The sequence below is a fragment of the Trachemys scripta genome, chromosome 23 (genome assembly GCF_013100865.1).
Source record: "Trachemys scripta elegans isolate TJP31775 chromosome 23, CAS_Tse_1.0, whole genome shotgun sequence".
Lineage (NCBI taxonomy): Eukaryota > Metazoa > Chordata > Testudines > Emydidae > Trachemys > Trachemys scripta.
This window is the reverse complement of record NC_048320.1, coordinates 13395847-13413135: the sequence shown is the minus strand read 5'-3', so window position 1 is coordinate 13413135 and position 17289 is coordinate 13395847. Positions and strand designations below refer to the sequence as shown.

The 17289-nt window shown below is 51.9% G+C and overlaps 1 protein-coding gene across 2 annotated transcripts in view; it reads left to right on the top strand.

Annotated features, from left to right (window-relative positions):
• The first annotated feature begins 662 nt into the window (after positions 1-662).
• MED24 (mediator complex subunit 24) overlaps positions 663-17289 on the top strand; it is a 32061-nt gene continuing 15434 nt past the window's right edge. For both annotated transcript variants that reach the window (XM_034755756.1, XM_034755755.1), the window contains exons 1-12: positions 663-750; positions 1413-1551; positions 5839-5921; positions 6507-6545; positions 8715-8788; positions 10866-11089; positions 11778-11889; positions 12698-12848; positions 13352-13465; positions 14796-14843; positions 15995-16077; positions 16981-17067. In XM_034755756.1, coding sequence (XP_034611647.1) covers positions 1422-1551; positions 5839-5921; positions 6507-6545; positions 8715-8788; positions 10866-11089; positions 11778-11889; positions 12698-12848; positions 13352-13465; positions 14796-14843; positions 15995-16077; positions 16981-17067 — 1145 coding nt within the window. In that variant the 5' untranslated portion in view covers positions 663-750; positions 1413-1421. The remainder of the gene's footprint in view (positions 751-1412; positions 1552-5838; positions 5922-6506; positions 6546-8714; positions 8789-10865; positions 11090-11777; positions 11890-12697; positions 12849-13351; positions 13466-14795; positions 14844-15994; positions 16078-16980; positions 17068-17289) is intronic.

Genomic DNA, 17289 nt, shown 5'->3' with positions numbered 1-17289 from the left:
AGTGAATTATTAAACGTTGCATCTTTTAACATGGTGTAGCAGTTGGCAATGAGGGGAGCCGAGCCGACTCCAATGCCCCGCGTGCCCTGCCCAGAGCTCTGCGCAAAGCCAACGCCAGTGCCCAGCCCGTTACTCGGGGGCCATGGTTTGAAACCCACTGACTGGAGGAGAGACGACTCCTCGGAGTGGGAGCAGGTGCCAGCCTTCCTGGGTGTTTGGGAAGGGCCTGGCACTTGGCGCACGCTACCGTAAATGAGGAGTAAATAACCGTAATTAACGATGCATGCTGAATCTTTCCTGGGGTGGGATGGGGGCGGGTCACAGCCCCTCTGGCTGCGGCGCCCACCCCGGGATTCAGCCCCATTTCTCCGCAAGCTGCCGGGGGCCAGCACAAATGTCTATTTATAGATTCCAAGTGGCAAAAGGGGCACCAATAAATAACCCCCCGAATAACAGTTAAAAAAAAAAATCCGACCAGTTTCTATAGGCTGGAAGACACCACCGCCCCACCCCCCATGCCAGACGGGCGGCCCCGATGTCTCTGCCTGGGACCGGTATTTGTAAGTATTAAAACACCCCCCCCCCCACGCTAGTGCAGCCAGGCTCAAAAAAACTACCACTCCCAGCAAGCTCCGCGGCGCGCGGCGCTCTTCCAGCCAATCCGTGGAGGGCTTGTTGGCGGGTGCCAAGATGGCGGAGCCCAGGGCCTGAAAGAGGTGCTGTTTGGCTGCTGGTTGCGAGGGCTGGAAGGTGAGAGAGCCCCCCTCCCCCCCCCCTCGGGGTGTGTTTCCAGGTGGGGGCCCGGGGGGTGGAGACCTGGGGGGGGGGAGACCCTGGGTGTATTTCCAGGGGGGGGGCTGCCCCCTCCCCCATAAGCAAGTTCAGGGGGTGCTAATAGGAGATGGACTCACACACCCTCCCCCTGGGATGCCCCACTGGGGGGGGGGGTCATGGGCTTCACCCCTCCACCTCTAGCCACAGGCGCCTGCCCCCTCCCAGAGCTGGGAGCAGAACCCAGGAGTCCGGGCTCCTATTCCCCTGCTCTAAACACTGGGGCACACGTGTTCCCCAGATCTGGGAATGGGAAGGGAACCCAGGAGTCCTGCCCCCCTCTCCCCCCAGCACCCTGTGCTCTCTCCCAGAGTGACTAGAGCCCAGGAGCCTTTGCTCCTGCTCTAACCGGTGGACTGCAGTCTCCCCCTTATCATGGGAATAGAGTCCTGGCTCCCAGCCTCCTGCGTGAACCAGGCCGCCCTGCCTCCTTCTAAATGAATCTTTGATTATAGAAATAAAAGATGTGTTTAATGTCTAGCGCCCCAGGGGAGATGTGCGGGGGAGCTAAATCTATGAGAGGAATGGGTGCGAAATGCTGTGGCGAACAAGCTGCTGTATCTTCTCTCTCTCCCTTTCAGAACGGAAAGATGAAGGTTGTCAATCTAAAACAGGCCATTCTCCAGGCCTGGAAAGAGCGGTGGAGCGATTACCAGTGGGCCATAAACATGAAGAAATTCTTCCCCAAAGGAGCCACGTGGGACATACTTAATTTGGCAGGTCAGAGTTTGGTTTTGTTTGACTGCTCGGGTGCACATGTCTGTTTGCGTTATGTGCGTGGTACAAAGTGAGACAAACGTATGATCCAGAAAAGCAAACTGCAGCACTTGTATTACATTCAGTGTTATTTCTCTGCTGGCGTTGAAACTTACCCTAGTTATCAGGGCTGAAAAACTCCCCATCAGGAAACTTGGAAACGAAGGCTCCTACCCTCCAAAGACTTGTATATGTGTGGAGCTGTTCACTGGGGCCACTCGTGCTTAAAGCCAAGTATGTAAATCTTAGGAAGAGTGGGGTATGTCGCGTGATTGTTGGCTGCAATAACTCGCGGAGCTATTTCAGACACTGAGAGATGCAGGTTGGCTTAGTGGATTGAACGCTAAATGGGGACTAAAGAGACCTGGGTTCTCTTCCCAGCTGTGCCTCTGGTTTGCTTGGAGACCTCAGGCATCCCCTTATGCCTCAGTTTCCCCACCTGTACAGTGGGGATAATGATCCTTATCTCCCCTGTAAAGCACTTAAAGATCTATGGATACAAAGTGCTGTATAAGAACTAGGTACTTCTGTTGTTATAAGCCTTAGGGATTATTGTTTATTAAGAAACTGAAAGCATCTTCCGACCCACAGATCTCATTAGAATTTGTTTTTCTCATCCCAGTTCAAGAAGGGAGATTGACACAAATCCTGCTAAATGGTGGTACCTGCTGAGTATATGTAGGTAAAATAATTGCCAGGCTTTTATGCCAATTATGGTAACATGTTGTTAGTTTTTCCTGTATATGGTGTGTGTTTGAAAGCCCTGTGTAAACTAACACAAATCACTTGTTCTCCAGTTGATGTAAAGGAGTGGTTTTCAAGAGAAATATTCCCCATTCAAACCAACATGGAGAACTGGACCGAACGTCCTAATTATGCTAGATGAGGGTTGGGTCTCCCATAACCTAAGATCATATCTTCCCCACATGCGATTCCATTCATTTGGGTCCATTTTCTGTTTAGTGAGAGGGGGGGAATTCTCTGTTTCACTCGTGAGATCCCATTTCTGTTCCTTTCAAAAGTTCTTTATTGGTGCATTAACATAGTCTTACAGAATTTACCAGACGCCTACTGGCCAGAGGACTAGCGTGGAATCTGGATTGCGGGGACACCAGTAAGGTCCCAGGGCTGTGGGTGAAAAGTCCAGCTCAAACCTGCGGGGTAGAAGGAGGGTACTGTAATGCTATGCCTAGACATTGCCTGAGAGTACCATTTTTGTAATCTCACTCTCTGGCTAGAGGGTAATTGCTAAATTTGGAAGCCTCACCTTGCCTGCTGGGATGGAAAAGAGTTCTGCTTTGCTTGCCCTCCAATTGCAAGCCTACTGTAAAGTGAGGTATCTGCTCCTCTACCCGACCCCACCTTCTCAGCTGCTGCAGTGGGTGTATTCTTCTGCTACAGTCACTGTCCCCTGTGAATAGCTCCATTTTCTGCTTCTGCTGTTAGCCATCTTGGGCAGCAGAAGAGTAAAATGTCCATGGTTATTTTGACAGTTGTGATTAGTGTTCTATTATTTTTGCTGTGCTGCTGCTTGGAAAAGCTCTGAGCAGCGGCACTGAGGCAGTCTGCAGGCTCAGGAAGACGACGCTGTATTTATATTTGGCGGGTGCTCTTTAGAACTACTAGGATTAGAAAGGTAGTGTTTTGAGAGCTGCAGAAATTTATCATTTAGTGCTCCCCTCCCCTAATGATAGAAAGCTCCCCGTTCACCAGTGGTAAATAGCTTTTGTTTTTAAAGCTCTTCATGATCTGATACTTGTCATACAAAAGAATTTACTGGGTACCACATGATCCACGTGGAAGATCTGTGACTCTGAGTTACCACTTATAACTGTCGTGTACTGCAAATCAGTCCCAAGATAAAAATCCTTCAGATAGCATTGTGATAGGATATAGCTAACCCCTCTCCTCCTCAAGTTCTGTAAACAGTAACCATAAAAATGCACCTATATCGAGAGACTAACCCGATTCAGAGCTCAGCCATCCCCAGCGGCTGTGTATTCCTCCTCCCAGCCCTACGCTCCTCTCTGCCTGTTGTTTCCTGCCTTCACTCCTTTGTCTGCACTTTATCTTCTTAGATGGTAAGCTCTTTCAGGGCAGAGATTCTGCCGCTTCTAGGCCTTGACTGTATTTAGCACCATTTGGGCACGGTGGGTGGCTAATATTTTCAAACCCAGGTACCTAAAGTTAGGCTCCTACATCCAGATTTAGCCACGTAACCTCAGCTCTGCTGGGGCAGGGGAACCGCAGTCGTTCAGAATTGTTGACATTCAGGGCACTTCCATGTCGTTGCCTAAATCTGCATGCGGGAGCTTGAGTTTACGCTCCTGTATTTGAAACTTTTGGCCCATATCAATTATAACAGAGTCTCTCTGTCATCTGTAGAGTTTGTGTAGAAATGAGGCAGCACAGGTGAACCAGTGATTCCTCGTTCTGAAGAGGCTAACCTGAGTGGTGTGGGTGGCAGGGGGATGGGAGGCAGCGGAAAGGTACTAGGCAGACTTGGAGACTTTGTTTCTAGCCCCCGTTCTGTCACTGCTGTGCAGCCTTTAGCAAGTCTGTTCCCCTCGCTCTGGGTCTGTATTCCCTTCACCCACTGCCTGTCTCGTCTGTGTAGGGTAAGGACTGTCTCTTACGACGTGTCCATAAAATGGGCCTTTGGTCTCGATTGCGGTTTCTAGCAGTGCTACCTTAATACAAATAATGACAGGGTTGTGGAAGTCCAGGGAGCACTGGTTTGTCACTTGGAATAGCTCTGATGATCACCTTGTTCGTAATTTCGGATGAGGTGGTTTCCTTTAAACCCCCCATGCATTAGCCCTAGAACGGTGCTTTTTAACGTTCAGATGCTGCTTTCAAATCCAAAGATCGAAGGAAAATATCTGGCCGCGAGATGCCAGAACAGCCCCAGTGCCTGGCGGAGCTGTAGTGATACATCCGCGATGGATCATAATGTCTCGCCTGGGTTGTGTCATGCTCCCTGGTTACAGGATGACGGGAAGGGGAAAGTTACCATTAGAATATCTCTCTCTCTGGTGAGCAGAAAGATGCATTTAGTTTCCCAGTGTCCATAATTGCTGAGCAAGCTCTAGGATGTGACTTGCAGCCAACAATTCTGATTCAGTGCTTGTGATTTATTATCGTCTGGGGATCCAGACTGGTGCATTATTTTTGAGCAATTGCCCTCCAAGAAAGTGAGGGATGCACTTATTTAGAGATTCCCAAACGGCAGCTTCCACCTCCAGCGTCTGGCTGCTTCAGACTAATTAAAACAAATGCTGCAAAATATGGGTCTGCCTTTGTGAGGAAGCCTCCGTGCTCTGCTGGATAGTTCAAATGGTCAATTAAAAGCTTGACTGAACAGATAGGACATGCACCGCACCCGTGAGCTGCCAAACCCAGGCTCTGGCAAAAACACACGGGCATTCTCAGCAGAAGGGCCATTCGCCAGGCCTGGAGAGTCAGGAACCAATAGCAAAAGCCACCCAGCCGTGGCAACAGCCAAGAGATGTGTGTGAGCAGAGGTTTTCTCCCAGATCGTTGGGCCCCAGTAAGTTGGAAGTAAGTGATGGGATGTTAGATGGGGTGGGATCTGAGTTACTATGGAGAATTCTTTCCTGGGTGTCTGGCTGGTGAGTCTTGCCCACATGCTCAGGGTTTAACTGATTGCCATATTTGGGGTTGGGAAGGAATTTTCCTCCAGGGCAGATTGGCAGAGGTGCTGGAGGTTTTTCGCCTTCCTCTGCAGCGTGGGGCACGGGTCACTTCCTGGAGGATTCTCTGCACCTTGAAGTCTTTAAACCACGATTTGAGGACTTCAATAGCTCAGACATAGGTTAGGGGTTTATTACAGGAGTGGGTGGGTGGGTGAGATTCTGCGGCCTGCGTTGTGCAGGAGGTCAGACTAGACGATCATGATGGTCCCTTCTGACCTTAAACGCTATGAGTCTAAGAAGGGTGATGCACCTTGATAACAGCAATTTCCAGACAGTGGGGTCCATTTTGGCCCAAGATTCTCTGCAAGAGCTGAGTTAGCGGCAGGATGCTTTATGCTTCCTAAGTTATTTATTGTCCTCTGCTACTGGGAACGGGCCATTGTAGGATTGGTTTAATTTAAAGAAGGCGTCGTGCTAAATCTTTGGGATCAGCAATATTTTCTTTATCTCCTTTCCTGCTCGTGGGATGTGCCGACAATGAGAGATCATGTGTTAGCTGAACTGAAATCTCCGGCCTTTCTTATTTTCATTTCAGAAGCTCTTCTTGAACAGGCCATGATTGGCCCATCGCCCAACCCACTGATCTTGTCCTATCTGAAATATGCAATCAGTTCCCAGGTAACAACCTCCGTAGCACTTCCCCTTTTCAAAGTGCCTCACCGACACTGAGGAATTACCCTTCCCAACCCCGAGTTAGGGGACTTGTTGCTCCCGGGAAACCAAGGTTCAGAAGCTAAGTGACTTGCCTAGATCCACAGAGGGAGTCGGTGTGCGAGCCAGGATTGGAATTCAGAATTTCCTGTCTCCCAGTGCGGTACTCGAGCATGCTTCTCTCCTCTGCAAGGAGATAGTGGCGGAGTGTCTCCCTGATCAGTACGTGCCAAAGCAACGAAGCTTCTGATGGTGGCCTGTGCATACAGGCGGGCATAGAGATCCCTTGCCCTCTAGACAGTGCCTCAGCTGCCAGACACTCTTGCTTTCCTTAGCTTGTTATTTAAAATTGCAGTTTAATGTGAAGTTTGTGTAAAGCAAATCAGTGATCACCTAAAAATGTCTCTTTAAATTTGTGCTGGGTCACTGCCAAAGCCCCTTTTGAAGAGACAAGTAGCGCAGCTGTAAAATGACCTCATTATTCCTTGGCAACAGAAATTGCATTTTAAAATGTTAGCTAATAACCTTTTGCTCTGTCTTTTTTGTTCCTAGATGGTGTCTTATTCCACCGTCCTGACGGCCATCAGTAAGGTAGATTTTGACGGATGCTGTCTTTCATTTTACCTACAATCTATGCATCCCTTTCTGTCCCACTAACTCCTGCCAGATATAGGTCAAGCGGAAAATGACATCCTTTGCTGAGTCAGCAATGATCAGATGGCACAAACCAAAGAGATTACATTTCTGTGTCCTGGCTATGTGGATCAGGCTGTTCACCATCAATGGAAAGAGACCACTTTGCCTTTCCTTTGGGAAACTGCGCGCAGTTCCTTGTGAGACAAGTTTAAAAGCCTAATCCGTCTACCATGTGGGTACAACACATTTAAAACCACATGCTGGCACATCCTCTTCACAGCGGTCGACAACTCCGGCAGTGGTGGGGTTAATACTTAAAGCCAGCAACATTGGGCCGCTGTCGGAAGACAGGATACTGGGCTAGATGGACCATTGGCCTGACCCAGTCTGGCCGCTCTTACTGGGCAATGAACCATTCTGAAAATCTGTCCATGGAGACGTTGTGTTTTAGTGACAGAGGGAAATGCACTCCCAGCACAGGGTGCTATGGGTAAAAAGTGGTTCAGATGAAAGAATGCTAGTGGTTGCTAGAGTAAGTTACCTGATCAGTGTTCCTCAGCCTTTTAAGGTGGGGAGCCCTTGTTCTCAGTCAGAAATTTTTCACAAGCCCTTATGTTTACTATAGAAATAAAGGGAATAAAGGTTCGATGATGATAATGCTTTAATATTTATGTGTGAGAGTTGAGAGGTTAGGTTGGGGGGAGGGATAGCTCAGTGGTTTGAGCATTGGCCTGCTAAACCCGGGGTTGTAAGTTCAGTCCTCAAGGGGTACACTTGGGGATCTGGGGCAAAATCAGTATTTGGTCCTGCTAGTGAAGGCAGGGGGCTGGACTCAATGATCTTTCGGGGTCCCTTCCAGTTCTATGAGATAGGTCTATCTCCATATATTCTAAGGTTGACAGAGATCACGTGAAGGGTAAGAACATGTGGGCAGTGGGGGAGTGAGATTTTCTTTGCTTTAGATTGTAATAAAACTTCCAACCCTTGGTGGCCCCTGACTGCCTTTCATGATCCCCTCCCGGCAGGTCGCGACCCACCAGTTGAGAAACATTGACCTAGAATCATAGAAATGTAGGACTAGAAAGATCTTGATGGGTCATCGAGTCCAAGCCCCTGTACTGAGGCAGGACTATGTATTCTCTAGACCATCCCTGGCGGGCGTTTGTCTAACCCAGTGATACTCAGACAAAGCTCGTGAGCCGCAAGTGGCTATTTCATGTGTCTCCTGCGGCTCTTTGCGGCACATGATATTAAAACACTGTGTGATTTAATTATTAACCAATCAGGAGGCTTTTACTGTGTTGTTAACCAATTAAGTTATCAACTTGCACTAAGTTATTAACTTATTTGCTATGAGAGTAATGTATATAAATATTTCCCCTGTCCTACTGTTTACATCGGAATGGTACTATAGTAAATGAGACAATGAATTCACATGATTGTGGGTCTTCTGGGTAATGTTGATCACTAATTTGGCTGATGAACCACTGAGATTCACTGCTCTAACCTGTTTTTAAAAATCTCCTATGATGGAGATTCCACAACCTCCCTAAGTAATTTGTTCCAGTGCTTAACCACCCTGACAGGAAGTTTTTCCTAATGTCCAACCTAAACCTCCCTTGCTGCAATTTAAGCCCTGTACTTCTTGTCCTGTCCTTAGTGGAGAAGGACAATTTATCACCCTCCTTTTTATAACACCCTTTTACGTACTTGAAAACTGTTATCATGTTTCCCTTCAGTCTTTGCTTCTCCAGACTAAACAAACCCATTTATTTCACTCTTCCATCGTAGGTCATGTTTTCTAGACCTTTAATCATTTTTTGTTGCTCGCCTCTGGACTTTCTCCAATTTGTCCACGTCTTTCTTGAAGCGTGGTGCCCAGAACTGTCTCATCGGTGCTGAGCAGAGTGGTAGAATTTCTTTGTGTCTTGCCTACACCATTCCTGTTAATACATCCTTCATTTCTGAGTAGCTATGAACTAGCTGCCAATAAAAACTCTTGGCTGGGAGCCCTGTCCTATCCCAGAGTGGGACGCAGACTATCTTGTAATGTTTCTGTTTAAAAACTGAAATCTGTATTCAATGCGTCTGGTTTCAAAATCCCCTTGTATTCCTGTGTTGTAGTTCGATGACTTCTCCCGAGATCTCTGCGTCCAGTCCCTGCTGGAGATCATGGATATGTTTTGTGATCGGCTCAGGTACCATGCTGCTGTTCTGTTCCATTGTGCTCTCTTCTGAAGGGCTGTGTGATGACGCTGTGGGAGGAGTTGCACTAATGCCCCTCAAAGGCAAAGATCAATAACACTGACGAGCCAGGAGTAGTGGATATGTGGGACAGCGGTTCCCAAACTGTGGGTCGCACCCCCAAATGGGGTCGTGCCATCAGCCAGTGGGGTCGCAGTGATCCCTAGAGTATGGAGGATGGCACTTGATGACCTCGCATGTATGATGCATGCGAAGTCACGATGCATGGAGGATGCCATTTTGTTCTACAAAGTAGCATCCTCTGCACAGCATGACCCCACATGCACCATATGTATGAGGTCACGCTGCATGGGGGACGCCATTTTGTAGAGCAAATGGCATCGTCCATGCAATGTGACCTCACCTGTGGTGTGTGCGAGGTCACGCTCTGCGGAGGATGCCATTTTGCCCTTGAAAACGACATCATCCTGCTGTCTGGGGTCCCAGGAGGAAATGGTTCATTACAATGGGGTCATGCCAAACAAAAGTTTGGCAGCCCCTGGTGTAGGATCTGGGCAGGTCACTTCCCTCAGCTCTGCCTGTGCACCTTGATTGACAGCCCTCCTGCTAGTCCAGTCCTGGACGCCCCACACAGCTGCGCTAAACACAGGGAATATTGGAATTGCCGGAGTGGCCTGTCCAGGCCAGTGTCCTGTTGCTGCCCATGGCCAGTGCCTGCTTTATACGAAGGTACAAGAAACCCTGCATCTGGCATTCTGGGGTAACCTGCATCCACGGAAAGATTTCTTCCTCAGCCCCAGTAGTTAGAGGTAGGCTTAAACCGTCAATGTGAGGGATGATATCCCTGCTAATGGATCTCAGTCCTCACCTGCGGCACCTCCCGGACTGTGCACACCCAGCACTGCCAATGCACCTCCCTGTTGCAGCCCTTCGTACTTCTGTCTTTGAACACGGCTGGCCATTCTTGCAACCTTGAGCATTTGCGTCTTGCTAGTCCGTAGGCGTTTGCTGTGACGTGGCTGAGACTGTGTCCAGAGAGCGAGCGAGGGGCTGATGTTCGGTCGATGATTCGGGGCATTAAACCGTTTCTCTCAAACCCAGAATGCTTGTAGTTTACCTAAAAACCCAACTAAACCTGTTTAAAGGCATCAACGATATCGCTGAGCTTAGTCTGTGCAGGGGAGTGAAGAGATGGGGTAGGAAAGCGGAAATAGCTGCTCTTATCTTTCATGAAGCAGAATTGCAACAATTAATATTCATTTGTCACCAACTGTTGACAAGGAGCTGCCGCTGGCCAAATACAAAGCTGGCCGCTTCATCCAGTCCCCGGTTAATTTGATCCTCCATTTAATTAGATCCAAACCTCTGATTTGTGCTCCAGAAGGAGAACTCCCACCCCGTAGTTTGCTGATCAATACTGATCACTTTTGGCAAGATAATTCAATTGGGGGCTTAGAAAAGTATCCCTTTAATTAAAAGACCGGAGCGGCCAGGAACACCCCGAGAGGGTGAGATTTTTCAGCCATACTGGAGGTTATAAGCGTGACAAAGTGCTTTGTGCGAGTCGAGGAGGGAAAAACAGTCAACAGGTGGATGCAATTCAGCCACATGAATAGGAGGGAGGATGGTCCAGTGGTTAAGGTGCAGAGCTCGGGGTCAATTCCCCAGCTCCCTGTGTGACCTTGAGCGTCTCCCTTTGGGTGTGTCTACACTAGAAACGCTGCAGCAGCACCCCGTGGCACTGTAGTGCAGACCCTTCCTCCACTAACAGAAGGGGTTCTTCCCTCGCTGTAGTAAATCCAGCTCTCCGAGAGGTGGTAGGTAGGTTGACAGATGGATTCGTCCATGGGCCTAGCGGTGTCTACACCAGAGCTTAGGTCAGTGTAACTACGTTGCACAGGGGGTGGTTTTCTCACAGCCCTGCGGGATGTAGTTAAGCTGACCTCGCTCTGTAGGATTGTTAGGTGTTTGGATGCAGCAGTGGTGGGGGAGCCTGGCTAGCTGGAATAAGGGGAAGGTCCCATCATGAGACATTCAAACCTACTCTTTTCTTCTGCCCCCCTCTCTCAGCTGCCATGGCAAAGCAGAGGAGTGCATTGGCCTATGCCGGGCCCTGATGAGCGCCCTCAACTGGATGCTGCGCTGCGCGGCCTTCTATACGGAGAAGTTCAAAGAGATGCTGGACCAGGCGGCTGCTGAGAACCAGCTGAAAATGTGCCTGGAGCGGCTGGAGAAGATCCTGGGGAGCACCAAAAACCGGGCCCTGATTCACATCGGCAAGCTGGAAGAGACGTGTATGTCGCTGGGCCGTTACCGGTGTTGCTCTGTCCGTCCCACCCTCTCACCTTGTCTTGTCTTGCTGGTGTCTCTGCCATGGCCAGACCTGAACTCCAGAGCTTCCCTCCTCTTGTCTCTCTCGCTGCCATCCCCTGGGGGATGGTCTTCCACTCCTCCTCTCCTTTCCCCCACTCAGCCAAGCCCTGCCATCACTGCTTCCCGCTCCCGTGGCCTTCTTTGTCCCTGCCGCTCCAACACCCGTTCCTCTGCTGTCTCAATCGCTGTAGCCACCTGCTCCCTGACATGGCACCCGCGCTGCCTGCCCCCTGGTCCCCGCCGCCCCGGAAGAGGAGTCGGCTTAGCATGAAGGCTGGGGGAGCTAATGGCTGCTGCAGACTTGCTCCCTTGCAGTAGGGCTTTCCCCAGCACACCTGGAGAGGCGCTACGCAAAGCCGAGCGGTGTCCCAGAGCGACGCTGAGGCAGAACAGATTTCGGCTGCGATTCCCACAGGCGCCTGTGGAAGTCGGGCACCTCGTTCCCAATGAAATCCAACGGGACTTGGCTGCCTACTCCCTTGAGTTCCTAGGCAAGTCCCAGCCCTTGCCAGGACCTCTCCGTTTTACAGACCTGCCGGGACTCTCAGATACTCCCTGGGATCCCCGCATTGCAAATCTTACGTTTCCCGCCCCCCCTTTTCCTTCCAGCTTCGTGGAGCACCATAGAGCAGTCGCTGATCAAACTGGGGGAGAATCTGAGCAACCTCAGCCACCCCCAGCTGCGCAGCCAGGCAGACGAGTGCATTTCCCTGGTCAAGAGGTAGCCCCACTGCTTTGCCTTCCGGGCACTTGGGGTGACGGGTTGGGGGGGTGGGCCCGGGCACCTGCTCCGCCCGTCGGCTGGGACAGCCAGGGTAGCTGTGGGAGCAGCATTGGGGGTGAGCGGGCGGCTCCCGTTGACACATCCCAGGAGGGCTCCCGGCTGATGCCTGTGGACTCTGCTCTTGCCCATGTTTGCGTCCCTGCTCCTCTGCTGCCGGCCAGAAGAAGCCCAAGAGGTCAGAGAGCCTCATGCTCCTCCCAGGCGTCTCCTGTGCCCATTGTACCGCCTGTCCTGCCCCTGAGTTGATGGAGGGGTTGGGAGCTGGCAGCGGGCAGGGAGTATGCCGGGCTAGGTGGAACTCAGTTGCGTCGCAGGCTGGAAGTCCCATTCATGGTACCCCCTCAGCAGCCCCTCCTCCTTTAACTCTCCGGCCTTGTCTACATGGGAACATGGCCGGAATAGCGATTCTGGACTAAGGCCCACATGGATTCTGTTCTGTACGAAGAGTGTCCATGCAGGGAGCTAGCCAGAGTCTTTAAACTCTCACCCGACCTTATTCCGGACTCACTTCCCCATGTGGACAAGCCCAGCGCCCAGGGTGTTAAACACCAGTGACCTAGCCAGTGCCCAAAGGTTCATCTGTCAAACCAGAGAAGAGTCTAAGGGCCGTCGCCCGTCCTGACCCAGACGTGGCAGCAGCATAGGGGAGGGTTCAAACCCAGTGACCTTCAGCTCTGGTGGGTGTAGGGTATCCCCCACCATCACTCGAGCCCCCTGCCCGACTACCACTGTTCTTCTTTGGCAGCATACCCACCATGCTCTTAGCCCACTCCGAGCAGTTGAACAAAACCGGCTTCCCCACCGTGCATGCCGTGGTGCTGCTGGAAGGAACCATGAACCTCACGGGAGAGACCCAGCCTCTCGTGGAACAGCTGATGATGGTGAAGCGGATGCAGGTACAGCGAAGGAGCAGCAGCTCGTCTCCTCACTGTCTTGGGTGAATCCTGACTCAGAGAGGCAGCGTGGCCTAGGGGGACTGGAAGCCGGGCCTCGTGAGCTCTAATCCCAGCTGTGGTGCTGAATCTGTCTGGCCTTGGCAGGCCATTTCTCGTCTTGGTGTCTGGCTTGCACCAGAGGGGGCGAGGCTGAGGCTGGCCCCTGATCTCGCACAGAAATGCAGGGAAGTACGACTCCCTCCAAATCCAGTTGTGCGTCACCCCCATTAGTGGCGGGGTGGTCTCTGCCCTCGTGGCTGGTCCGTGTAGGAGTCTGCTTGTGCCTCTGGTGAACGGAGTTACTCCAGCTCAAGCAGCAGAGGCACCTGCTTTTAAATCAAGAGGCTCCAGGTTCGATCCCCGCTGACGACTCACGCAGTAGGGTGTGTGTATGGGGTGGGGGGTGGAGTGAGTGGCCTACCTTAGACTCTCTGGGTCTGAGATCTGTTCCATCCCACTTGTAGCGCATTCCTTCACCGCTGTTTGTGCTGGAGATCTGGAAAGCCTGCTTCGTGGGCCTGATCGAGTCCCCGGAGGGGACGGAGGAGCTGAAATGGACGGCCTTCACCTTCCTTAAGGTAACCCCTTGTCCTGCATCCCGCCCCTGCCGAGAGCCCAGAGTGCCACTGCATGGCTCCTCCGGGACCCTGCTGAGCGCCAAAGCCTGGCGCAGCAATTCTCTCTCCTCTCCCACCGGGGACCCTTTTCGTGCCCCAGCTGTACACAGCATATTAAACCCCAGGCTCGGAGGCTGAGCCCCCAGGCAGCAGCCCTTTATACAAGCCACCAAACATTGATTTGTCGGGCTTATTTTAGTTTTGCAAAACCGCTTTAGTCTCACTTTGTTCCTGGCTGTGGGGCGCGGTTGGTCTTGGCTTAATGGAGAACCTGCGCCCTTGTGGGACATGACATCAGCTTGACTTCATCCAGCTGTATGCAGAGATGCCCTGATCTTATTTGTCAGCCGAGAGCTGGCTCAGCAACGTGGTGATGGTCCCAAGGTTCAAGTCTCATAGCTTCTCTGCCTCCTCCCCCCCATGCCTCACGTGTTTCTCCTCGGAGCTTTTGGTCCCGGTGTGCAATGTGGGGATGGTGGTTAACGCGCATGGTTGAGAACCAGGAGACCTGGGTTCTGTTCTTAGCACTACCATGTTGCTTTGGCCTTGCCCGCCTCAGTTTCCCCATCTGTAAAGCAGGGGTGATCGCCTTCCATTGGAAGGCTATGCTTGCAGAATGCCTTCGAAATGCTAAGTGACTGTCTGGTTTAGATCAGAGGGGGAAGTAAGTGTTGTGTTAAGCCCCTGGTGCTGTTGCTTTTTCGCATTCCTCCTTTGTCCTTGGCAGATGGAAAGGTTATGTGTTCAGCTTCTTTCTTCCCCCCTCCCCAACGTAAACAGCAGCAGATGGCCCTGGATCCCCTGTCCCAGCTCCTGTCCTCTCTCTGTAAAAAAAGGACGGGGGATAGAAACTGATTCCCCAGAACAAGCTCAACACGTTACAGCTTCGTATTCCTCCATCTCGTCCCCTGTAATCTCCGCTGGGACTGACAGGTGTGAAGGGAATCGAGGACCTTGTGGAAATGAACAGATGCTCCTGCTTCAGGGCCGAAGCCCGCTCTGAGCGATGGGGAGGTGGGTTAGGAAGAAATTGTGATGCTTCCCTTTTGTGCGGGCGATTCCATAAATGTCCACTAGGGGGCTTCCCTCCCACCTTCCTTGGGACCAGATGGTCCCAGGGTGTTGACTAGATGGATCGCTGGGGCAGCTCTTAGGGAGGGTTCCTCTAGGGTGGGGGTCTTCTGCCATGACTCCTGAGTGGGAGCCATGTGTTGTGCTGCACGAGCCTGAGTCTCCGCACCCAGGATCTCTTGGGCTAGATCTGAATGTTTGAAACAACTGTTTCTTTCAGATCCCTCAGGTTCTGGTTAAACTAAAGAAATATCCCCAGGGAGAGAAGGTGAGTTGCTGTGACTGTTCGTATTTAGTATGGATCATTTACAGTGCAGTAGCGTGTGTGTGTGTGTGTGTGTGTGTGTCTAGTAGCCTGGGAGGTCACCTGCTTTGTAACTTGTGTTGTCTGAGCTTGTACACACCAGGGGCTCCTTGCATCCCTCCCCCAACTCCTGAGTGCCACCCTCCTACCTCCCTTTATTTCAGGGACTCTCTGAAACTCGGCCCCTCTGCCTGGGGTTGTGTGTGCCTCCCATACCAGGGTCCTCCTTCCCCCTCCGCCGTAGCAGGGGCTCTGTGTAAACCCTCACCCCTCCCAGCCAGTTTGGGGCCCTGTTGTTCTAGACACTGTGCAGATATAGACCTTGCTCCCTCAGAGACATAGGCCCGTGCTCAGCTTTGCACCAGGAATGATCTGATTGGTCAGCAGGACCCTTGGTTTCCGTAACCATAAGTCTCGGCAACATTGGGGCCATGTGGCCAAGGGCAGTCCCTGCCCCCAGGAGCTTACAGGCTAAAAGCTGAGATGTCACCGGGGTAGGAGACACCTCCTGGCCTCAGGGGTGCGATGGGAGGATGGGGTCCCGCTGTAATAGCTGGTCTAGGCTGACACACAGTGGGGGAAGGTTTATAGCCAGTGGTCACAAGTCGTCCCTGCTTGACTGCGCTACCCCAGCGCTCTTTTACTATCGCTGTGGGTGATTTTGTTTCGAGGGGTGGGAACTCCACAATAAAACACCAGCCCAGCCCGTTCCTGAGAATCTCCCCCCTCTCCTTGTTGAGTCAGCTTGTAATGCCCGATTGGAAGACGGGGCCTGACTTTCATGGCAAGCGTCTGCAGCTCCCGTTGGTGCTGAGGGTTGGGTTCATGCAGTGCTGTGACCGCAGTGGGAGCCGGCACCTCTGAATAGCAGACTCTGGCCCCCCAGCCTTCCCCGTGTCCCGGAAGCACCGTAGGATAATCCATCCCTTTGCTAACGTCACACTGATCGGCCAACACTTTGTTGGGCCATCAGTGTGAAGTTGTGCAGAGTTATTCAGCTGATGGGGAAGAATCGAGCCCAAGTTTCTGAGTGGCTTTGTTGCTTGAGCTGAAAGAATCTTATGTACCTTGTGAAGCGAGGTCTGATCGAGCGCTTGCCTCTTGTGTGGCTGCAGGATTTCACCGAGGACGTGAATTGTGCCTTTGAGTTCCTGCTGAAACTCACCCCTCTGCTGGACAAAGCTGATCAGCGATGCAAGTGAGTCCTCCTCCCTCCTGTGTCTGCGCCTGACCTCGGAGCACCCAGGGGAAAGGGCCTAAGCATGTGGAAAGGCCCGCCTGTTGTATGCCATGTGCAGGGTCTCCTCCTCACTGCCGTGGGAATGGCTGGATTCCTTTGAGAACCTTTGGGCTGCACACAGAACCATGGGGACAGCACGTCCCTCTTCCCGGAGGAGTCCCACAGCCCCGAATGGGTAAAACTGGCCTGTGTCCTGGGCTTAACACCTAGTAGAAAACTTGGCTCCAATTTTACTTTTAATCCCTGGTTTCTGAGCACCTGGATCTGTGGCAGAACGCCCAGCCCAGCCTTCAGTGCCTGGTTACAGCGTCCTGGCTTTGCTCTTAGCCGTTGAGGCGGTATTGAACCACTGCCGGCACGTTTCCCGCTGGCTGTTCCTGAGGCTGGCATACAGTCTGGAGGGCAGCTTTTCTCTCCCCAAGTGTCCCGTGCCTCATTTCCCCTCCCTACAGCAAGTGTTTAACAGCTGAGTCCCATGTTCATAACGCTCTCCGCTTCCGAGGCACCTTACAAACAAACGAGCTGGCGGGCCCCTCTGTGAGGTGGGTAAGTATTGTTCGCCCCGTTCTGACAGAACTAATGTGCCCAGTGGTACAGTGGCCTGACAACGCCAAAGAGCGAGAACCCAGTTCTGAGTCTGTCTCTTGTCTGAGTTACTAGGCTCCCAACGTCTGCCTAAACGTGGGGCTGGAACCCCGGAGTCCTGACCCCGCACTTCACAATGCAGTCTCCTTTGCTTTGGTCAGACGCATGAAAGCTCTGGCCTCTCTGAAGCTGCTTTCCCGCTCCCACCCTAATGCGGGACAGTGAGCGTGTGTGTGTGATTCCTTGTGCCCTTAGCTCCATCTCTCTCAATTCCAGCTGTGACTGTACCAGTCTGCTCCTGCAGGAGTGTAGCAAGCAGGGACTGCTGTCTGAGGCCCACATGACCAACCTGGTCGCCAAACGGTAGGCCCCCAGCTCTGCTGCCTTGGGAGTTCCCCTGTGAAATTCCTGCACATTGACAGCAGCTGGGTCTTGCTGCCATCCTGTCCCCCCGGGGATCACTTCTGGGGGCTCTGAGTGTCTTTATTCCGCTGTGAGGAAGTTAACGGGACTGCTTGGATCTAACCAGCCATCAAAACCCTAAAGAAAGAGCCCGTGAGACGGGGGCTAAAAGATTCTAGGTGT